At 54.7% G+C, this 23294-nt stretch overlaps 1 protein-coding gene across 1 annotated transcript in view; it reads left to right on the top strand.

Annotated features, from left to right (window-relative positions):
- Positions 1 to 22234, top strand: part of LRRN2 (leucine rich repeat neuronal 2) — a 43350-nt gene extending 21116 nt beyond the window's left edge. The window contains exon 2 of the mRNA XM_056361282.1: positions 8626 to 22234. Within this exon, the coding sequence (XP_056217257.1) occupies positions 8924 to 11014 (2091 nt within the window). The 5' untranslated portion in view covers positions 8626 to 8923 and the 3' untranslated portion in view covers positions 11015 to 22234. The remainder of the gene's footprint in view (positions 1 to 8625) is intronic.
- The last annotated feature ends 1060 nt before the right edge of the window (positions 22235 to 23294 follow it).

The raw sequence follows: 23294 nt of genomic DNA, 5'->3' as shown, positions 1-23294 counted from the left end.
TCTTCCCAGCCTCTTATTCCTTCAGGCAACCCAAGCAGAGATCAGCCAGCTTTTCCAGTTGGCTTTTGCAAGACGTTTACAAATGCCCCTGTTAACCCCATGGCCTGGAGACCAGCCCTGCAATTCTCAGAGTCCCGGGGATAAAATGAGATGGCCCCGGGGCTGCCCAGCCAAAAAGCAATGGATTTGAGGCTTCCGACAGACACGAGCATGCCGCATGCAGCGGGCAAAAGTGGCACCTTCAGAGCTTGTGCCACTGGCTCAGCACCTCCGAAGCCACCTCACAAAGCAGGCAGGGCAGGGCAAATGGATTTCACTCCTGGTCCTGCTAAAGAGCCTGACCGCCTCAGCGCCCATCCCTGCCGCTGTGCGTGGCCACCTGGCCCCAGTGCTGCTCCCCAATGAGGGCTCGTGGGCTCAACTTTTGCCATCAAAGAGGAGGAGGGAGAGGAGGGGCAGGGAAGGGCCGTGGGAATTAGCCCTAAGAGGAACAAACCTTCAGAAAGCCTGAACCTCGCTGGTGGTGCTGAGCTGGGTTTTAGAGAAGCTGCTCTGCAGGGACCCCCAGCCCAGGCACCCCAGCTCCTCCACGAGCATCTCCCCAGCTGCCGAGGCCCCCCACCTCTCAGTGTCCCAACAGGATGGGACCGTGCTTGTCCCTAGGTGATGAATGTGGGATCAAAAGCAGCTCTGGGATGTGTTCAGCGCTGCCTGGGCAGTGTGTGGCTGAGCAGGGCCAAATCCTGCACGCTCCAGGCTGGAGGCTGTGCCTGAAGCTGGCAGCAGCATCTCCAGGAAGCCACAGAAACCTGTGGGAGCATTTTGGAGGCAGGCAGAGCCACTGCAACCCTTCCAGAGCCTGAAAGCAAAAGAAGAAGAACAACAAGCTTATTTCCCAGCCCTGCTCATTAAAAAACATCCAAAGTGAGGGAGAGAAGCATCCAGATAAGAAGCGGGCACCGCTCCTGCGCACTGGCTTCTAGCAGATCGGTGCGATAGCGAGGTGCAGGCAGCCGAGCGGTTTGCTTTGCATGCTCCCGGCAGCTTTTTATCTCCTGCCTTCCTCCTAGACAAGCACAAAACACCCTCCCCACCACGAGAGATGCAGGAGAAGGCCCGCACCCACCATCCCTGGGTCTCTCTGCACAAAATAAGGCTTCACGGAGGAAAGAAACCACCAGAAAAAGCGGCAGAGCAGCAGCCCAGTGCTGCAGGGTTTGGAGGGGTCTGTTCCCTCTCTCGTGTCAATATTTTTTGGGGGATAAAGACCTAAAATAACAGCTGAGGGCTGGAGCGCAGCTTTGCTGCTGTGGCCCTGTGTGTGGGTGCAGGCAGAAGAGCGGTGGGCTGCAGGGACGGTGGGGTGCCCCCTGCCACCCCACTCCCCTTGGATTTGTTTGCTTTAACCAGGGGTGAAGCTGCAGAAAAGCCGGGGTGGGACCATCCTCCCATCCCTCAAACCAGACAGGGAAGATGCGGAGCTGCATAATACGCCCAAATTTAATAAAATGCCTCAAACAGACAAAGTTTTTCCTTTTGCCAGCTGCTTAATTAAATTGCCTAATGCTGTTTGCGATCGCAGCACAAACTCCTGTGTTTAAAGACCACGGTGTTGCCATGGTGCTCACCCGGCGGATGGTGCGGGGCTGTGATGGAGCATACAGATGAGGGAGGCTGCTGGGGATGCAGGGGGAGCGGTTGCCACGTTACAGGGGGAGATTCGGTGCCTTTATTTATTTATTTGTTTGTTTTCTGACGCGGTGGTAAACTCCCTGCCGAGGTTTGCGCTGGGATCTTTGCTCCGAACGGAGCAGTTGCTTTGCCACCCTAGGGCTTTGAAAATGCTTGCTAGGAGAGGTGAGCATCCCCCAGCAGCATCGCTGAAACAACCCAACCCCCTTTCACCAGCAAGAGGGAGGGGATGTATTTGGCTTCCACACACACCGAGCACTTGCTCTGCCGTTGCCTTGCGTGCCGGGTTTGTAAGGACGCAGTGCTTGGGAAAAGCAAGCCTGAACTGCTTTGCCACAGTCCCAGCACGGGTCTGAGATGGGGACTGAGCCCAGAAATCCTGACCCACACCGCTGGGGGGTTACCCTGCACAAATCTTTGCATGAAGGAGTTTCCCATCAGCAACAGGAGCAAATTAAAGCCCAGGACATGGGAGAGCTGAGCTCAGCCGAGGTTCCCCTGAGGTCTCCAGCCTGGTGCTCTGTTCCCAGTGTGTGAAGTTTTCCTTCTCACATTGTCCCTCTCACCAGTATCAGCTGGTGCAACCTCTGAGACACGTTGGAGGTGCTGGAAGGGAAGTCAGACCTAGCCAGGGGGTTTTGGGCTTTGTGGGTGAGGCGAGGAGACCTGCCAGCCAAGGTCTTTGACAAAGCTTTGGGCAGATGCCGGGCAGTGGTGCTTGAATGGGTTTCTTCACTCAAGCATCAGGTACTTCACACAGCGATTTCTGCCATTTTCTGTCCCGGTATCAGCTGCAGCAAACTCAAGATGCCTGCAGAGGCACCTGTCCGGCTGCCGGGCTGGTTCTCACCTACCGCTTCCTCCCCTTGCTGGTGTAAATGGAGAAAAGCCCTGGGAACCCATAAGCAACAGGGAAGAGACTGTGGGGATGGGGGGTCCTGGGGCTCCCCCTGCCCCCAGGCACGTGGGGATGCTCAGCCCACATCCCGGAGCCGCCCCATCGCTGCTTCATCCCCTGTAGTGCCCAAGGGAACCAGCTGGTCCCTACACCACAAAAACCTTTCAAGAGCCTATATAACACTTGAATATATATTTCCTTTTCCCGACATCCAGAGTTACATCTTTGCATCATCCCTGCCACCATTAGCCCCCAGATAATGACTTGACCTCCGCAGCTTAACTGAGATTTAATACGTCAGTTATTGTATGTTAAATAGTGGATCATTAAAAACTTTTATTCAAGATTAACAGCTATCTAATAGATACCATTAGTATCACAGTTGTATAAGTGGCTAATCCAGAATGCGTGCGATTTAATGATCCCTTGGGATGTCTTTGCCATACTGTAACTGTACTTTTAGATCTAGCTCAGGCTGGCCTGATCCTGCGCTGCGTGGTGGGGGCAGGCAGCGATGGGGACCCCGGGCAGCGTACAAGGTCCATGGGAAGAGCAAGCGGCTGGCCCAGGCTGGATGCATCCACAAAGTGCCTGCGGTGTCATCGTCTGTGCTCACTTCCCAGAAGGCACGAGATACCCAGGGGGAGGAAAGGGTTTGTTTTGCATTTGCACTAAGGCTTTTACTGCTATAAAAATATCATAAATAAGCCACGCTCCCAGCTGGCATCGTGACAGCGGCAGGAGTAGGGCTGGTCTGCTGGGACCCCAGAGTCCACGCGGACCCTCTCCTCTCTCCCCCCAGCCTGGATTTAGGTGTGTGGAACCGCACGCAGCTGCCTCCAGCTGCCTTTAATTCCTATTATATATATCTCCTTTATTTCATATTACATATGACACACTGTGGGTGCTCAGCACTGCCGAAAACAGGAGGTCCTGAGGAGTTGTTATCTGGGGGGGGGAGGGGGGGCGGGGGTTGGAGGGCTGCTCTGGGGCGAGGGGTGGTGACAGCCCTGAAGGCAGCAAGACCCCAGAGCCAGCCTTGTAAAACTGGCTGTTACAGCAAAGCCCTGCAGGATTGAAGATAGCATCTCCTTCCAGATAAAAAAAGTGATATAGGAGTGTTTCTGATAACAGCAGAGTACCCTATTTCTAAGTTTTACGAGTAATTGATACAGAACCCTATTTAATTCTTGTTGGTTTTATCACAAATAAAAGTGAAGCTTTTACACAAAGGTTTAAGCAGGGGAGATGTGACCTCAGTCTGAGGGGACAAACTTTGTTGGGTGTCACCATGGAAAGTCCTGAGCCCAGAGGAGCCAGGGATGAGAGCTGGGCGAGGTGACCTGCCAAAAAATTCCTTTTCTGGGGGTACGGCAGGGCCGTGCAGCTCGGTGTGCTGGTGCGTCAGCGTGCAGAGAGGCAGGACCAGCAGCACGTGCGTGTCTCCGGCTGCAAACCCAGCAAGGCTGGAGGGCGCGATGCCGGGGTCGTTCCCAGCCTCCCACCCTGGGCAGGATGAAGGTTGGGCGTCTTCTCCCGAGGGCTGGCTGCAGATCTGAATCACGCCGTCAAAAAGAGCAAAAGGCAGCGGGGGCAGGCGGGGGGAGGATTTTCCCACAGCATCCGACTGCCGCTTCTCATCTGCCTCCGCCGGGAGCTGGCAGGGCCGGTGGCAGGGACGTGAAGGCTTAGCAGCTGCTGAAGTGCAGCATCGCTGGAAAGCCTCGAGACTGATGGCCATGTTGCAGGCTGCTGAGCACACTGCTTGCTTAGAGCCATCACCCAAAAAAGACAGGGGCTGGCAGGAGCTCACAGGAAGATGCAGGGAACCTGCTACCCCTTGGGGACATCGCTGAGGGACAGCTGCTGCCTGTGGAGAGGAGCTGAGCGTGGCCCCGCTCCTGGCTCTCCCCACCCAAGGGACCCCAGGAGCCTGCGGGGTGCTCCCTGTCCCCCTCGGGGTGTGGGGGCTGTCCATCACCTCCCCACCCAGCAGCTCGCCGGGGGAAGCATCGGGCTCCTCTGGATGTGGTGAGGGAGAGGAGAGGGAAGGGCAGGAGAGCCCAGGGCTCAGCTGCAGCCATTTATCTCCCGAAGCCAGGCTATTAGACAGATGACAGAGGGAGAGAGGCAGCCGGTGCAAGCACTGAGACCAAGGCTCCTTCCACTGGGTGATTTATCTCCTGGCTTCATCCAGCAAACTTGCTGATGAAAAGACTCTTCCCTTCTCTGTGCCTCATCAATTCTCATTCTCATTGCTTTTCTATTTTTTTTTTCTCTTTCCTTGGGCTTCTGCTGCCTGTTCCTGCAGCTGCGCTCCCCTCTCCCAGCACTGCGCACCCCATCTCTCTTGCGCTCCCTGTCTTTCCTCCCCCTCCAGCCTCACATCTGATGGTCTTTGTTCCTTTCCTTCTGCTTTTCACCTCTGATCCTCCTTCTTTATCTCCTTGTAGTGCTTTCATTCCCTCTTATTCCTTTTCCTTCCATATTTCTCCATTGTATCCCCCTCTCCATTCCTGAGCACACCTGGCTGGGATGGAAAGATACTCCTTGAGCCCCCCCATCAGCAAGTGACACTGTCAACAGTGTTGTGGGCTTGTGACAAATTCAGGTCCGTATGACATGGGGCAGTGCCACAGACACTCTGCCTGGCCCTGGCACTTTCCTTTCCTCGGGGACCATTTCTGGATAAAATCCTTACCAAAGGCAGACTGGGGTTCCAGCTTCTTCGCAATCACGCTTTGCAGAGAGCTGTGTGGCAGGGGAGATAGACATTTGTACCTGGGAGAAATCCAGGCTTGAAGGCAGAAGTCACAGAAATGCCTTACGGAGACAAGGGAACTGGGTAAATGCTGGGAGAGTATGGAAGAGACCAGTAGCATCCCCGGTGTGGGGACCGTGCTTGGGGCCTGCAGGGGCAGAAAAGGAAACTGGGGGTATTTTCCATTTCCCAGCGTGCCAGGGCACTGCAGCAAATGTTTCAGCCCCATGGCTCTACATTTTCAGAAAAAAAACAAACCCCGAGCAGAAACGTCACCCAGCTCCCTGCTGTCACTCTCGCCGCACCGCAGCCCACGCCGAAGAAGAGCCTAAAATAGCAGCCAGGGGCTGCTGGAGCTGGTGGGGAGGTGGGACCTGTGCCCTCGCTGGAGCCCAGCCTGGCCATGGAGGGGGTCCTGGTCCCCACCTGGCCCTGGCAGATTCCAGCAAGCCACATCCCTGCTCCTCCTTGCTGTGCCCCTTTCCCATCCTGGCTTCAGCGAGGCTCCCGTTATCCCGGGCAGCATCCTCCCACCGCCCGCAAGGCAGCAGATCAGTCTGTCTGGGAGAGCAGATGAAATCTGGGCTCCCTGGGAGACACCACTTAGCTTCACAACCTCGGCTGCGTCTCGAGCCTCATCTCTCTATTTGTTAGCCTCAAATCCTGGGTCCCTCTGCTTTCCTGCCATGCTCTGTGCCCTGAGTCTGTCTGGGGGGAAAACAAGGGCTTTTGGGGCACAGTTGGTGCTTTGCTGCTGCTGGGGAGTTGTGGATGGATGGGGCGGGTGGGAGTTAGGGAATACGGGGAGATTCGGTGTGCACGTGAATCGCTGCAAAGCTGCACATGGGGGATCAACCCCACCGTTCCCCTGGGTGAGCCCCTCGAGGTCCAGGTGTTCTGGGACCCCCATCCCTAACTCTCGGCAGCCTGGGCTCCTGCACCCACCCCCCAGGCTGGCCGGGATGCAGCTCTGCGGGGGGAGGCTTTTGAAACGGATAGAATTAAAACCATAGTCATGGGTGCTGCAGGACTGCCTGGTCCATCCCACCATCCATCTCTGGTGCAGCGCAATAAAAGGCTAAATGAGTTTGCATGCTACCTGCAGGCTGCTTCAGTGCCTAATTAAGAAATAATGAGCCTGACTTCACTCTGGTAATGGATAAAAAGAAACCAGCACCTCTCCTTCCCCATCTCCCCACTCCCCCTTGGATGACCTGCAGGAATTCAGAGTGCAGGACCCCCAGGGTGTCACTGCTGTCACCAGGGAGCAGGGCTGTCACCGCAGAGGGGGGGTCCCTCACAAGGACTGTCCTCCCCGGGGTTCACACCCCACAGCCAGGACCACACGCGACCGATGCACTCCCCGTTGGGTTTGCTCCGTGCCATTTGAAACCATGAGGGATGAAGTTTAGTACCCAGAGTTTGCAAAAAATGACATTTTTCTACAAGCTTTGATCCTATTACTTATACAAACACTTGGACTGTTACGGCATCGTGCTACCTGCAAGACTTTCCACAGCCACCAGTGCTGCGACCCCATCCCACGCTGGGCAAAAGTAATAAAACCTGGTTACAGCCACAAACCCTGTGAGACACCACCCAAGAGCAGAGCCGGGAACTTTCCCTGTAAAATGAGGTTTGGAACAAGGTGCTTCATCTGGGCTCTTCTTCACAGCCTTAAGGAAATAAATAAAATAAAAAAATCAAAACCCACCTTCCTCCATATTATTTTTTTAAGGAGAAAAGGTTCTATAATATTTTAATGGCTGGAGAGATTTATAGTCACAGAAATGCCTGTGCACTTAAAAAGAAAGATGTGGGTCCATCAGAAGGATGCAGAAATCAATACAGCCTGCCCCTTCTTTAATGCTGTTTCTCCGGGAGATGGTTTAAAAGCCAGTGCCCTCACAGCAGGCAAGAAGGGAAGCATGCGGGATCAATTCTGGCGCAAGGCTTGGATGAGTCGGTGCTGAATAAACTTTGCTTGGAAGCCCTTTACAGGGAGGACAAGAGGGTGATAAAGTAAAAGCTGCTTGGAGAAAAGCTTTCTTTTCCCACTCTGGCTGTTTTTAAATGGTTTTCCTGCTGTGTGAGAGGCTTTTAAAATGGGGAGAAGCTTTGGGGCTCGGTTTGGTTTGTGTCAGTGTGGGTCAGGAGAGCTGTAGCAAATTAAAAAAATCAAGGGTGGGGCGGTAGCCAGCTCTGGTTCCTCCAAACCCCGTGGCCAGATCGAGAGAGGGGCAGGGAGGTGCTGGGGGGCTCACTCAGCCCCTCGCTGAACACCCCGCTGAGGACCCCCAACCCCCCTTCCCTGGAAAAGCTGCAAGGCAAAGGGGCAAAGCCAGGGTCAGATGCGGCATGGAGGGGCTTAAGGGGCTTCTGCACCCCCCCAGGAGCTTCTAATGAGCCCAGTCAGGGTTTCCTGCCCCCAGGAAATTGCCCCCACCTTGGGCCAGTGCTTTAAAAGCAGCTGGGGGGGGGGAGGGGGCTTTATGCTGGAGGAGAAGTTTGGGGGGGGGGGGGTGTGTGTCTGCTTGCTTGTGTACTGCTCTTGCCCTAAAAGCTTGGCTTTCTGCCCAGCATCAGCCCTCTGGGCCACCAGCCCCTCCCCTTTTGGCTACTTCAGGCCTCAAGGTCCAAGTTTTGTGCAGAGGTGGGTGTCCTTACTGCTTTCCTGGCAGAGAAATAAAAGGGGGAAGATGGGTCTGAGACTCCATCCCAGTGTGAAGCAAACTGAGCTTGGAGCCTGCGGTCCCCACGCACGCTCCTCCAGGGCTTCTGCTAGAGGTGCTAGGGAAGAGGTTTGGGCTTGGGGACGTGTTTCTTCCAGAAGCCCACCAAGGAAAACCACATTAGGGGTCTGCAAATAGGGCTGGGAGCTCCGGGGTGAGGGGTGCTTGTGCTGGGAGGGTGATGGGCAGCAGGCAGAGTCCTGAGAGTCTGGGGGAACGTTGCCCCCATGGAGACTTTTTCTTCCCAGCATCTGTTGAGCTCCACTCAGGGGAAAGCCTTTGGTCCGTGGGCTTGCTCGTTATCCTGGGCAGAGCATCTGTGAGCTAATTACACTCAAAACCTTTGGGGTGGGAGGGCACAGTTAATGCTATCGATGTAAAACCAGGTTAAATGGACGTGTTGGTCTGTCATGAGGCTGGGCAGGGTGCTGGAGGTCCTCAGCATGGGGCTTTCCCTCTCCAGCCTGCTTATTCTCACCGATGCTTGTTCACCACGTGCATGAGGTCTCCTCTGACACAACCTGTTGTCTGGCCTCTTTCAGGAATGACCTTGAGGAGGAACCTGAAAGACTCGGCCAAGTACAAAAATGAACCACTTGGGGAGGAAGAAAAGGCGAAGCTCTGACTGAAGGTGCCAGCCCTGGTCACGGGTGTTATGTGCTCTCGGCAGGGGGGACCAGGCAGGGCAGCCGGCAGCAGGGGCTGATCGGTGCCAGGGGCTCGCATGGAGCATCTTCTCCCACAGATGCTGTCCCCACCTGGCTGTCACCCCATGCCCTGCTCCGGATTCACCCTGTGAACCTTTCCTGCCTGGCAAGAAGCTGGTCCCACCAGCCAAAAATGAGACGCTTCCAAACCAGCTCACTTCTGCTCTGCGTGGTGGCCGCCACCGCCATCCCCATCGTGCCCTGGAAGGTCAAATGCCCACCGCAGTGTGTCTGCCAGATCCGGCCGTGGTACACCCCCCGCTCCGTGTACCGGGAGGCTGCCACCGTGGACTGCAATGACTTGTTCATCTCCACCGTGCCCGAAGACCTGCCGGAGGGGACTCAGACTCTGCTCTTGCAAAGCAACAATATCGCCCGGCTTGAGCAGAGCGAGCTGGACTATCTCAGAAACCTCTCGGAGCTGGACCTGTCACAGAACAGCTTCTCCGATGTCTGGGACTTTGGCCTGAGGAGCATGCCCCAGCTGCTCAGCCTGCACCTGGAGGAGAACCAGCTTTCGGAGCTGCCCGATGGCAGCTTCCCTGGGCTGGGCAACCTGCAGGAGCTCTACCTGAACCACAACCAGCTCCGCCGCATCGCTCCCCACGCCTTCTCCGGCCTCAGCAGCCTGCTGCGCCTCCACCTCAACTCCAACCTGCTGAGGACGGTCGACAGCCGCTGGTTCCAGATGCTCCCCAGCCTGGAGATCCTCATGATTGGAGGCAACAGAGTGGATGCGATCCTGGATATGAATTTCAGGCCCCTGTCGAACCTGCGGAGTTTGGTTTTGGCTGGGATGAACCTGAGGGAGATCTCGGACTATGCACTGGAAGGGCTGCGGAGCCTGGAGAGTCTCTCTTTCTATGACAACAAGCTTGTGAATGTCCCCAAGCGGGCACTGCAGCAAGTTCCTGGCCTCAAATTCCTGGATCTGAACAAAAACCCATTGCAGAGGGTCAAGCAAAGCGACTTCACGAACATGCTGCACCTCAAAGAGCTGGGGCTCAACAACATGGAGGAGCTGGTGTCCATAGACCAGTTTGCCTTGATCAACCTCCCTGAGCTGACCAAGCTAGACGTGACCAACAACCCCAAGCTGTCCTTCATCCACCCCAACGCATTCCACCACCTTCCCCAACTGGAAACCCTCATGCTCAACAACAACGCCCTAAGTGCCTTGCATAAGCAGACGGTCGAGTCCCTGCCCAACCTGCAGGAGATCAGCATCCACAGCAACCCCATCCGCTGCGACTGCGTCATCCGCTGGGTCAACAGCACGGAAAACCACATTCGCTTCATCGAACCCCAGTCCACGCTGTGCGCCGAGCCCCCTGACCTCAAGAGGAGGCACATTCGGGATGTCCCCTTCCGGGAGATGACGGACCAGTGCCTGCCCCTCATCTCCACCAAGAGCTTCCCCTCCCACTTAGAGGTGGCAGATGGTGACAATGTCTCCTTGCATTGCCGAGCTCTGGCGGAGCCAGACCCGGAGATCTACTGGGTGACCCCTGCGGGGGTGAAGCTGATCCCCTACGCGGAAGATGGGTGGTACAAGGTGCACCCTGAAGGGACGCTGGAGATTCATGGGATCTCGGCTCAGGAGGCCGGGCTGTACACCTGCGTGGCTCACAACCTCCTCGGGGCAGACACCAAGAGTGTCAGCGTGACGGTCAACCACTCCTTCCCACTCAGCGAGGACAGCCTGGAGCTGGTGGTGGTGGATGTCCAGGCTTACCACATCCTGGTTGCCTGGAAGCCACATCTCAACACCATCTCCTCCAACCTCACCTGGTCCAGCTTCTTGCTCAGCTCCAACCTGGACATGACCAACATGGCCCGGATCCCCATGGGGACCCACACGTACAACATCACCCGGCTCCACCAGGACACGGACTACTGGGCTTGCCTCCACGTGGCCTTTGTAGACTTGCAGGCCAAGGTGGCTTGTGTGAACACCAGGACTAAAGAGGCTGCTCACCGCTACTGGCTCCTGGAGGGCAGGCAGAGCCTCCTGACCATGCTGGTCCTCTGCCTCCTGCTCCTTGCTGCCAGCCTCGTAGCTCGCTACGGTGCTGGGGCAGAGCCCAGGAGGGCCGGGGAGCTGCTCCGGGGTGCCACGGCCGTGCGTGTGGTCTATCCCCCCCTCGCCCAGCCCTGGGCTCGGGGACAACGTGGGGGGCAGCTCCTGGCTGTGGAGGTGCAAGCAGCCCCCCTGGACTGCTGAAGGCTGATGCAGTGGTAGGGCTGACTGTGGGGTGCAGTGGTTTGGGGGTGGGGAGGGAGAAACTATTTTTTACCAAAAAAATAACTAAACTACAAAACTGAACAAAAAACAAACAAAGAAGAAAAAGAATTTCATGGACTTGACCGAGAGTCGAAGCAGCGTGGCAGATGGAGAGGAGCAGATGTGGCCACGGGGCTTGCAGAGCGCCGTCGTGGTCCTGGCAGGGTCTGGATCCATGGATAGGGTCCGGATCTGTGCATGGCTCCCGAAAGCACCCGCTGGGCAGCCGGGAGGGCTCAGAGGAGCCCGAGCCCGAGGGGGACGATGCCCAGAACGGTTGAAGAGCCATACAGATGATCACCTCTTCCCCGCATCCCCCTGGCACCACGAGACACCCCAACAGTGTCAGCTCCTTTGCTGGACAGTCCCTGTTTGGGAAATACAAAAAAAAAGCCTTTTCCTTTGGGATACATGTTCTTTTTTGTTGTTTGGGTTTTTGTTGGGTTTGGTTTTTTTTTTTTGAGCATTCAGATAATGAGCCACAAATCCAGCCCCAGCACCTTCCCGCTGCCCTGTCGTTTGCTCGCTGCCATCAGACAGAGGGAAGCAGAGGGGAAAGGAGGGGACTTTGGGCAAAAGAAACAGAAATGACGATGGTGATGCATCCCCTAATTGGCATCCCTGCAGGGCTGGCCAGCTTCTGCCAGAGTTGATTGGATCCTGTATCCCGCAGGTGTAATCTCAAGGCTATTTTGTAAACTTTTGTGGATAATGTTAAAAAAGGGGGAAAAAATAGAGGAAAAAATGGGAAGAAAAGGGGGGGGGGAAGAAGTTCTTGCTTTTCTGGTTTTGTACAAAAAAAGGAAAAAAAAAAGAGGAAAAAAAAAAAGACATCCTTGTATACTGGTGTGCAGCTGGAGGGCTTCGTGGTAGGATCCCCTTGCTCCAGATGCAGGAGGGACTGGGGGGGCCCTGCCCACACCCTGTGCATTGCTGTCTATGCAAAGGGGGGGATGCAAAACCTGCTCTCCTGGGCTGTTGCTGCTTCCTTTCCTGATAAGCAATTAAAATTGCAAATGAAAGGGACCAGTGGGCAGCCCCAGTGCCGCCTGAGCTGTGCCAGACCGAGCGACCCCAAGTCAGTGAGCCTGAAGGAGCCCTTCCCCTCCCATTCCATGGGCACCGATGCTGCCGGTGATGTTCCCCTCCCTGGTAAACGTGAACAAGCCATCCCTTTGCTTGGGCCTAAACCTAATCCCTGCTTATCAAAGGTAAGGACTTTGGGGTCGGTTTAACTGCAACCCTAAATGAAACGTGCCTTTACCAACCCACACGTGGCCCTGAGAGAGCCCAGCGCAGCCGGTGCTGTGGGCACGGGTGCACGCAGAGCCTGGCTGGCCCCTCGCTTGGGGGTCCTTCCATGGGAAAAACCAAGAAAAAAACCCATCCCAGCCAGACCTGGTGGGTTGCTGGGAGTGATGGGGTGCTGGTACCCCAGGAGGTAGCATCTCCGTGCCGATGTGGTACCCGCCTGGGCAAAGCCGCTTGTGCCAGCGCAATTGCTGCATGCATGGGGCTTTGAAGGGACCAGAAAACCTTGACACAGTAAAAAGCTGTTTGAACTTCTCATTCATCTTCCAGCCAAAGCGAGATGGTTCCCCGCTGGATAAGCTCCGTGCTCAGCCAGGCACGCGAAACGGCTTCTGCGCCTTCACCGGGTAATTATTTCGGAGGGTAATGGCTCTCCCCGGTCCCCGCTCAGCACACCACCACCACTCACCAAAGCGCTTCAGCATGTGTTCAGGACCCGGCGAGCTCTCCAGAGGCCCTAAGCACAAGCTGAAAGTTAAGTGCAGGCTTAAATACTTTGTTGAATTAGAGGCATGATCTGCTTTAAATATTTGGCTGCAGAGCTGTGCTCAGGTGTGCAGCCGTCAGTGTTTGCAGACTCAGGGCCAGAGACAGCCTTTCTCCTCTGCCTTTTGTACAGCAGGGAAACGTAAATGCAAAATATATTCCCTGTGGTTCAGCTAAATTGGTGCTGGAACATATGGAAATAGTTGCTGAGAAATTTCCCAGGTGTAAATGCATCCCTGATTTAATCCTGCTCGTCCCTGCAACGTGCGGGCTGAGCCCTGGGCAGCACCTGCTTCTCCCATCCCCTCTCCCATCCCGCTCCCTGCGAAAACCATCCTCGGTTCCCGAAGAAAGCAAGGACCGAGCCCCTTAAGGCTGTAATTTTCTAGGTGTAGAGAAAAAGCCTCTTTGATCACGGTTATCGCGGCTGCTGCCGCCACGCTGGGACGGGAGGTGAAGGTTCAGCCGCTGCCTGAATTGCCGGCTCTCATCTAAAAGCAATGCCGGCAAACCAGGGATTAAAATGCAAGATACATCCAATTAATTCGATCTCCTTTGAAACCAGGAGCGACCCGAGGAGCTCTCTGCAGTGCGTTCAGAGGGAGGCACCCACCGCTGCAGGACTTGTGTTCCAGTGGGTCCCCGGCATGGAGTGTCCCCGGGTGGGTGCTCCAGCCCAGGGTCCCCACGGGAACGGGGGTGGCTGAATCACCCCCCCAGTGCCCCAAAACAGGAGCTTTGCTGTGAACTATTCCCTCCCTTCCTCCGAGGACATCAGCTGAGAGCACCATAGATGCCTCATACACTATTTATTGTTGTTGTTATTTATTATTAAAGCACCAACCAGCTTTTCATGGGCAGAAATGCTCCGTAAACTGTTCCCTGTCCCCCTGTGCCCAAGCCTGGATGGGGCAGGTGGAGCTGGAGCAGCTGCGGGCAGAGCCTCACCAGCACCGTCCCCTGTCACCCGGGGGGACAAGGTCCCATCTGCTCAGAGACCCTGAATTAACGCCAGCCCTCGCTGGAGGAGGCAGGACAGAGCCAAGCACCTCACATCCCCCCCACAGCACCCTTCCACCCTGGGTGCCCTGCAGCTCCCAGCACGGTTGGCTGGGGGAGCAGCCCCGGCTGCCCCCTCCCCGCAGCACCGAGCCCCCCGCACAGGGAAGCGATGCTCACGCTCCTCATCAGCAGGGATCCAGCCAAAAATGAACCTCACTGGGTGAATTACAGCAGCTACAAGGTTTTACAGGGCTGGTGATTGGGACTTGCAGCTTGTCCTCTGCCTGGCAGCTGAATTCGGCACCTGGGGAGGATTTGCTAGCGCGCACCAGGGTTATTTTGGGGTGCCAGGCAGCGGGAATGGGGCTTTTTAGGCGCGGCGAAATCTACTTGCATCTTAAAGTTCCCTTCAACGGGCAGCAGCTCCCCAGGTGCCAAAGCAGGCTCATCCTGCAGGGTCTCGCCTCCCTACTCAGAAAGCAAGGATGTGGCAGGAGGTAGAGATGCTTCAGAAAGGGGGAAAGCATCTGACCCAGGACGCTCTCGACCAGAGAGCTCTTTAATCTTTAATCATGGCGAGAGTCAGGGCAACTCAAAAACAAGATGTGGAGGGTTTTTTTAAGCAGCAGAAGGAATTAACCACTGAAGCAGCTTTCAGGACAGGAAGAAATAACCTCCAGTTGCACCAGGGGAGGTTTAGGTTGGATATTAGGAAAAATTTCATCACTGAAAGGGTAGTCAAGCGTTGGAACAGGCTGCCCAGGGAGGTGGTGGAATCACCATCCCTGGAGGTGTTTAAAAAACACGTAGATGTGGTGCTGAGCAACATGTTTTAGTGATGGACTTGGCAGTGCTGGGTTAACGGTTGGACCTGATGATCTCAAAGGTCTTTTTCAACCGAAACGATTCTCTGCTGGTACCAGGGGATAGCAATCTCCATTTCCGAGTGCCAGGCAGGGATGCAGCTCTCAAGGAGATGCTCTAGTGAAGAGGCTTCCAAATTTCTCAAGCCCAAGAGACCGTCACCAACACCCACCAACCCTCCTGGCTGCTGCCAGCTGAGCCCTGGGGGTCCCAACGGGTGGGGGAGGCGAGCAGGGGTGCCTCCATCACCTCCTGGTCCTCCCCCTCCATCCATCTGGGATGTCAAAGGATCATTTGGGAAATGCTTCTCCTCCAGCCTGTCCCAGCAGGTCTCACCCCCAGGCACTGGTTTCTCTCTCATAAACCACTCTCCTTTAGCTGTTCGTCAGGTTTAATTTCTCATTTGGGGTTTGTTGGTTTGTTTTTGTTTTGTTTTTTTTAAATTTATTACCTTCACTTTGAGGATAGCAGTAAAAGTCCTAATTTCTGCTCCTTCTGCCCTCTACCCCTCCTCCTCTTCCTCGGTCCGAACAGCATCGTGGATCTCATATGCAACTGAGCTTCTCTCGACAAAACCAACCGAGAACATTGCGTGCCAAGCTCTATTTTAAGCACCTAATAAACCTGATTTTTGGAGCGGCTCCATCATCGTGTCCTTCTTTCGCAGAGCCCTTGCACCTGCCGAGGGCCCCACGGTGGAGATGCCCCGTCCTCGGCACCTCTCGCTGGGCTGGCGGCCTGCCTGCCTGCACCAAAGGTTTTCTGGCTCCGGGAGGAGCATGACAGGCATGTATTTATTAGTTCGTTACAGAATCAAAGCAGACCTCTCCTCCTCTCCCCAGCACTTCCTCAAGAATGATTTAAATTAAAACACCCAGCCTCCTTGGGAAATGTCAGCGGTGTTATCCATATGCATGATGCCATTATGATGAAGCAGGTGCAGCTTTCAAAACCTTTAGGAAAATCTACCTGTCAATCTCCCTGGCAAGCAGCTCTCCTTCCAAATGCTTCGCCACTTCTCCCCCTCCCGCCTTTATCATTGATCTACAGGTGGGGAAACTGAGGCACAGAGCCACCCAGTGACTTAAGGACTTCAGCCCCTTTTCCCCTTCCAAGCACGCACTGCGGTCAGGAGACAAGCACTTCGTTGGCCTTTACAACCAGGAGTCACTGAAAAAAGGAAGAAAAGGCAAAGGCAGGAGTCACAGAGGAGAAATGATTGCAGCTCATTTACTTCCCGTTGCCTTTTCCGGCCTTTCCGAGCTGAAGCAGCTCCTGCCCCCTGCTAGAGCAGCCCAGCCAGCCCCAGTAAATGGATTCAGCTGTGTTCAAGTGGGAAATTGAGGCTAAAATCAGGCTGATGGGAAAGTAGCGGGGCAGGAGAGGTGGCATGAGGTTAGTTTAGAGCTGTCTGAAGCCAGAGGAGCGCTGGCCTCTCTGGGGGGTGGTTTGCAGTTAGCTCCTCTGCCGGCTTGCACAGCCTGGCTGTTCGCAGCCTCTCGCCTTCCCTCTCCATCAGGCAGGATTTTGGGAAGCCCAGCTCCCTTCCCAGCACTGGCTCTTCTGATGGCTGAGCCGTCTGCAGGGGATGCTGCCGTGGCTTGAATTTGTTCCGTGGTGCAGGGGGTCTGGAGGAGCAAGGACTCGAGGATGCGCAGCAGCATCGCAGGAGACACCAGCAGTGCCGATGGGCCACAGATGCTTCGTGTGCTGGTGAGACGGGTGCTTGCTGCTGGCCACAGCCTCTGCTTGTGCTGCTGGTGCCAGACAGGCTTAACTAATTCATTAAGAAAGCGATGCACACCTGGGTGGGACTTTAGGGTGTCTGGGGGGGGCTGACCCCACAGCGAGTGACAGCGTGGGAGGCTGTGGCCACCCCAGGGCAAGCAGCAGCTCACCCTGCTCCCATCGCAGGGGCTGCTCCCAGTGGGATGCGTGGGGCACCCCGCTACCCTCGCTGCTCCCGAGCACTCCTGGAACCGTGTTAAATCTTGATTAGGTGGGGGAAGGGGAATGGATTTGGGATTTGCATGTGGCTAAATGGGAAGGGAGCGGGGAAAGGCAGGCAGGGCTCGCGGTGACGGGGAATGAATATTAATAGGGAATAACGAGCCAGAGCCCAGCTCGGCGGTGGCAGCAGCAGGCAGCAAGTGCAGGAACCAGTTGAAGCAGCTGATGGTGGGGGGCTCTCCCCAGGGCTGGATGAGGCCCTGAGGAATACAGGTTTTGTGGCAGGGACTCAGCTGTGTCAGCAAGATATGGGGAGACGTGGAGGGGGGGCAAAAGCTCCCACCTCCGCAAGGAGAGTCAGCAAAAACTGCTAAAAGCAACAGCAGAACTAACAAAATGGAAAGGGGAGGTCTGCAGCATCACCTGTGTACTGGGGTCCTGGGAAAACCTCCTGCAAGCTGGTGGTGTCTGGTGTGAATACCAAACAGCTTTGATCTTTGCCAATCCTTTCTAAATCTTGAGCAGTGTCTTGTAAATCTTTAATTACAAGAAAATTGCAACCTTAACAGTGAACACACAAACGGCGTTGATAAATATTTAAAATTGCCACAGCAACAGATCTGAGGGGATTAAGAAAAGATATATTGGAGTGACAGTTATTAAACACTAGATCCCAGTAAATGTTACTGAGCAGATAAATAATGCAGGTCCCCGACAGCCGCGCTCGGCTGCTGACAAACAGGGGGGAAAAAACCGGCTGCTTTGGGGTGGAGGAGGCTGGCGATGCTCTTCCCCAAAAGCCCAGGGTGGTGGGGGGTAAAAGTCTTGTGGGGGTACAAGCATTTTCTCTCCTGCTCGGAAATAAAATGCAGCGTGCAGTGCAGAGTGCCCTGCCGCTGAGGAAGGGCCAGGAGCTGATGGTGTCTCTCGACCCCTGGGCTCAACAGCTTGCCTGGAAACCCCGCTGTTCTCTGGCTCTCTTGCCCAGCAGCTGCGTGACCGTGGTGGTGCTGAGCACGGTGCGTGCGTGGGGCTGTAGGTCCTCCAGCTCCTTCCCCAGCATCGCTACTGCCACAGCCACCTGGGCTGGGCTTCCCTCGCCAGCTGTGCCACCGAGCTCCTGCCTGCCACTCTGCTGCTCCTCCTGCTCAGCCCCCTCCGCTTCCCTCACCTTTTTCTGTAAGTTTTGAGGTCACAGACTAAATTTCCATTATTAAATTTCCAGCTAGCATTAAAGATTTATTGGTTCATGAAAGGTAACTAGCAAAAAGTTCATTATTCCGAACAGCCTTGCCTTCCCTCACTTGGAAGATGCTCGAAGCGTGAATTACCCCAGCAACCTTCCCGATAAAATATTGATCTAAAAAGTTAGTTAATTATAAATATTACAGCAGAGTGATGAGAAATTCCCATTTCTGCCTGTTTTGCAGGAAGGCGCCCTGTGCCAGCACGGCCTGAGGATGGACACCGGGTCTGCCTGGGCAGGCTGCTGCCCTCCATCTCTCCCAGCTGCAGTGGGAGCGATGCCCAGCCCAGCATCACCGTGTCCCTGTCGCAGGACTGTCCCCAGCCCACCCCATCCAGCACCCTGGGGGCAGCCAGAGCCCCCCAAACACACGTGTTCGCCCATCCAGCCGCAGCCCGGCGCTGCGGGGTGAGCGTGCGTGTGCCGCCGGGGTTTAGGTTTAACTTACGGTGTGCTCTGCTGAACGATAATAACAAGCACTTAAAAAACCTAACGAGGGGGGCTGGTTTGTTGGCCTTGCAGAAGCGCTGATGCCCACCTAGTAAATGTTTAATTGAAAGTGGAAGGGAACTGGGAGGCTCACCAGTACAGAGAAAACAGTAAATATTTAATTTGGGCACAGTAATTACACAAACAAGGTTAAAGAAAAGGGGGGAGAAGACAGATGAAGGTGGCACCTATAGAACATTAAATCCACATAAAGTCACCAAGGAGATAAATAAAAAATCCCCTTCCAGCAAAGGCAGGAATACCGGTTCCTCCAGGCGGCTGAGCACGGCTTGCGGGGAGCACTGCGAGCAGCCGGGGCAGGCACCAGCTTTCCACCCTGGCACCCGTGGACCGCCGAGGGCTGCACCTGGACTCCAGCAAGGGCAGGTGGTAAGAAAAAAGAAAGGGAAACCCAAAAACGAGAGTCTGCCCTCAGCTCAGCACCGTGCGGGAGAAACACCCCTTGCAGCGGCTGGTGGAGCTCGGTGGGCTGGAGGCAGGAGCGGGTGAGCAAGGCTGTGCCCATCCCTCCAAGGACAGCGGGTACCCAGTGCCGGCCCCGCTTCGGGATAAACCCCAAAGCATCTGGAGAGCCAGCAGGACAGAATCGGGTCCAGGGAGGATACCTACACGTTTCCACTATCAACCCAGAGAATTCAAATTGCACAGGGGTGACGGAGAGCCTGCTCTGCCCACACGACGCACAGCCCGCGCTCGTAGCACGGCTGATCGGCGCCAAAATATTCACAGACTTCTGCATTCAGAAGCAATGTATTCTCTGTGCATTCCGTTGTTTTGGTTTTTTTTTTTTTTTCCCCTCTTATTTTACAGTCTAAAGGCCTGACTGCAACATGTTGTATTTTCCGAGTATAAGCAGAAAAGAGTTTTTCAAGCAAGGGTCAGAGTTAAGGGTGCTCTCCCATGACGAAGCAAGCGTTGCTTTATACTGAAGGGGAGCAACACCCAGCGCTGGAAGGGCTGTGTCAGCGTGGGTTACGATCTTTTTTGCTAATGGCAATAATAAGAGTATCGTAGCAAGTCAACTAGCTCGCTCAGGCATTCTTCTTTCTGGTATTGATTTTAAGAACATGGTTTCTAAAGCAAAATAACAATAGCTAGCACTTGTAAAGCTGCTCCCACGCTCAAAGCGGTATGCAAACATTTACATGCCATTTAAAGCAACCCACTAAATCACACCAGTAAATAAGCCTGATTTGCCACCGGTTAAACTAGAGGATGCTGCAGTACAGGGGTGTCTCCGGTGCTGTGTAGGGAAAGTGCAAGTCCTCGGTGGGCACCGGGGCTCTGCTCCTCTCGGAGGCACAGCACCACTATCTCATTAACTGGCTGTAAAGGCAAAGCGCAGAGAGGCTGGTCCGGCTTTCCAGAAAGAAAAGGTACGTGCAGATCCAAGAGCCCCATCCCTTGTGCAGGAGATGGCTCAGCCCCTGCAGCGCTTCCCTCTGCTTCCCCAGACCCCGGGGTCTCTCGCTGGTTCCTTTTAATCCCCGTTCGGACCAGCCGCTGGGACAGCGATGCCAGTTGCCACTTGTGCAGACATTTCAATCCTCAAATTAACGAGCCTTTAGCTGCTAGAAGAAAAAGCTGCATTTTTTCTTAAAACCAGCCTGGGTTTTGTGCACTGGCAGCTCACGCCTGCGGTGCTGAGCCTGCTTTGCTGGCGAGGTTTTGCACCACCTGCCTCCTCACCCCAGCAAGCTCCAGCTGGAGACCCCAGACAGACCCCTGAGGGGGGGTCTCCCAGCCTGTGCTGGTGGCTGGGACAGCAGCAGCGTGGCTCACACCAGACTGAGTTTCAGAGAGCTCTTGTTTTTCCTGATGTTGATGTCTGCATCACTGACAGTTCTGGGGAAGGTGTCTGGATGAAGCGAGGCTGTTTATTTTCAGCCTGTTACCCCAAGGCAGAGGAGGAAGAAGCGCTGCCGGCTCCCAGGCAACAGACTGAAGAGCACAGGTTTGAGAGGCTGCTCCTGCACAGACCTGCAACTGCTTAAGGGAGTCTGGGAGTGCTGCAAACCCTGCCCCAAAATAGTCACTTTCCTACAAAAGATGAGGAAAAAGAGGCATGGTGAGGTAGAGAGACTTCAGAGGGCAGAAGCTGAACAGGGTTGGAATACCAAGCTCTGACTACTCGACAGGCTACAGCAAAAAAAGATACGGAACCGTATTTCTTTCCTCCCAGAAATACAACGTGGTTGCACCTCTGAGGAAGATGAAATGCTGTCGCTTCCCATAGAGATGAAGAACCATCTCCTTTCAGCATGCATCTGGCCAGCCTCTCCTGCTAAGAAGTCAAACCCAGAGGTGAACAACTCCACTTTGCTGCTGTTACAGCTGGGGAGGATTGATTTTTGCCTGCTGCTGGCCCAGGGTGGGCAGAGGGAGGGTGGCAGATCTCACCAGCACAACACAGCCCCTGGCAAACAGGACGGACGCAGATGTTCTACTTCATGCTGTGCTTTGGAGCAGTTTGAGCCAGGCTGGTTTTGTGGGCAGGGTGCAAGGAAAGGTTAGACAGACAAAGGACTGTCGGGGCAGACCCAGAAACTTCCCTGCAGGCTTAAGATTGGCAGAGGTTACCAACAAGTCTAATTGCTGCTCTTACAGCTGCTGCAGGACAGAATGGAAACGGCTGCTGGGTGCAACCCAGCTGCCTGCCAACAGGTGATCCTGGCCATCAGCCCTACCTAAAGCTGCTCACAGAAACACAGGCAGGGGACAAGCTGGGGCAGGACAATAAATACAACCAACTCTGCCCTCTGGCAGCAGGTATCGTCGTGTCGGGGATGGGGGAACCAGCTCCAGTTCCGTTCCAACGCCGCAGGTGGAGTTTTACTGTTTTCCTACAAAACGACTGAGATGCTCCTCGTTATGAAGCAGCATCTCCTCCTTGGCAAGCAACTAGTGACAAATCACCGCTGGGCATACGTGGGGCTAGTTTACAACACAAAAGAGGAGACTGTGCTCATCTGTCTTCCTCCTGCTCATGTGCAGCCTGCCGGTCTACACCAGCGCTGTAAACCAGGAGGCAAATCAGTGAAAGCCAAACCCCCGTGTCCCTCAGCACAACCTATTTGTGCCACCAGCACCGGCTGGGTCTGTACAGCTTGGAGACAAGGGGAGAGCTGCAAAGGAACGCCAGCACCCCGCTCCACGCCATGCACGGCCGCTGGGTGCCCTCTAGTGAGGTGTCTGCCCGGGGAGCTCTGAATGCCGGGGTGCAGCGGCTGCCTGCTGCCTTCGCCAGGGCCGCTTCCATCCTGCAGGCAAAGCAAACAGCCTTAAAACCAGTTGGAGAAGGGCGAATTAACCTCCTGGCGCTACCGCAAGTAAATGATGCAGCGGTTGCCCCTCCTGGGAACCTGGAGTGGCTACAGCTGTTGGTGGCGGTGGGACTGGGGAACCAGCTTAAAACCAAACCCTGCAAGTGCTTTTTTTAAGCTGGCTCAGAAGATGAAGCCTAAGCACTTCCCCTGCTGTTTGCAAACACTTACGTGGCTCCAGCCTCCCCTCCCAGCTACAAGGCAGACATATCCCGGGAGGGACGGGAGGTCTCTCCCACCCGGAAAACGGACACACAGAAGGTGACAGGCTGCTTAACAGTTAACAGGCCTTTACTTGAAAGGTTTTCCCCAAAATGCCGTACAAATGAAAAAATAAACCTATGTTATCATAGAATGCGCTGAATTTAATTACAATTTATTACACTCAGGACACAAAAACTTATCATCAATGTCGTGATACATGCCTTTTTTTAAATAGTGCAAACACACAGATGTTGTTTAGCAAGCGCCCCTGCTTGCTACCGCAGTGACTGTGCGGGTATACATCAAACCACGGAGTCTTTCTAAACAAGAAAAACGTATCTGGGGAACAAACGGGATGCAGGGAACGGTGCTGGGGAGATCCAGCAGTAGATCACTCTTTCCGGAACAGCAAGTCTTTATCTTTGCCAGAGGTACAACATGTTCCTGCCTTCTTCATCCATCTTCTCAGACTGATCCTCAGCTGTGGTTATGGCTTTTGGCAGGCAGAGACTCTGAAGGTAAGACCCTGCAGTGTTCAGGGGGTTGCAGCTACTTGAAGCGCCCGCTCAGCGTGGCAGGCATGGCTTCGTCCCCACAGCTGTGGGCAGCAAGTGCACGTCACCAGGGCAAAACAGCACAGAAAAAGACTGCAATCACAACGGCTGCCTGGATAATAAGGTGCAGAGAACAAGTCGATGGGATGTGTAACCCAGCTTGTGGCAGCCGGCTCTTCTGCCGGCCAGACACTACCATGTAGTCACAAGCAGCAAGGTCTCCCCCGTTTCCAAAGGAGCAAGGAAAAATCCAGTCCTTGTGGACAGACAACCAAAGGACTTCCAGAGCAGAAAAGCTGGCGTCAGAAGGTCATCTGTGCTTCTGGAGCTGTTCCAAACGCAGTTTATCATCCCCATATGATTTGTGGGTCTCGCTCTTGATAGCACAGCCTTGCAGTATCGCCTTTTCAAGGTTCCTGATGCTGCTTGCTGGTGTCCAGGTGGCCAAAGAGCACGCACATGTACTTCGCTCGGCTTATGGACAAAGACAGAACGGAGACCAGTGCCCTGGCTCTTTCTTCAATCACTTAATCATGGCATCTTCCAAAACAGTCAGCCTTCACTGAAGGCCTCTAAGTGAGAGCATTTTGGTTTTTCTTCCAGGACTGGAAGATTAAACTCAGAACAGGTAGAGTGTGAGCAGGCAAAAGCAAGCGATCCTGATGGCTTTTGAGAAGTTTCCGCTCCATTTCCACTTCCATTTGTCCAACAGCTGCTTTTTCTCTGCAAGGACAGCTTCTCAGCAGCAGATACAATCTGTGCTGGACGCA

This window comes from Falco biarmicus, chromosome 16 (genome assembly GCF_023638135.1).
Source record: "Falco biarmicus isolate bFalBia1 chromosome 16, bFalBia1.pri, whole genome shotgun sequence".
Lineage (NCBI taxonomy): Eukaryota > Metazoa > Chordata > Aves > Falconiformes > Falconidae > Falco > Falco biarmicus.
Note: the sequence above shows the minus strand (reverse complement) of the source record. Positions and strands in the feature narration are given on the sequence as shown.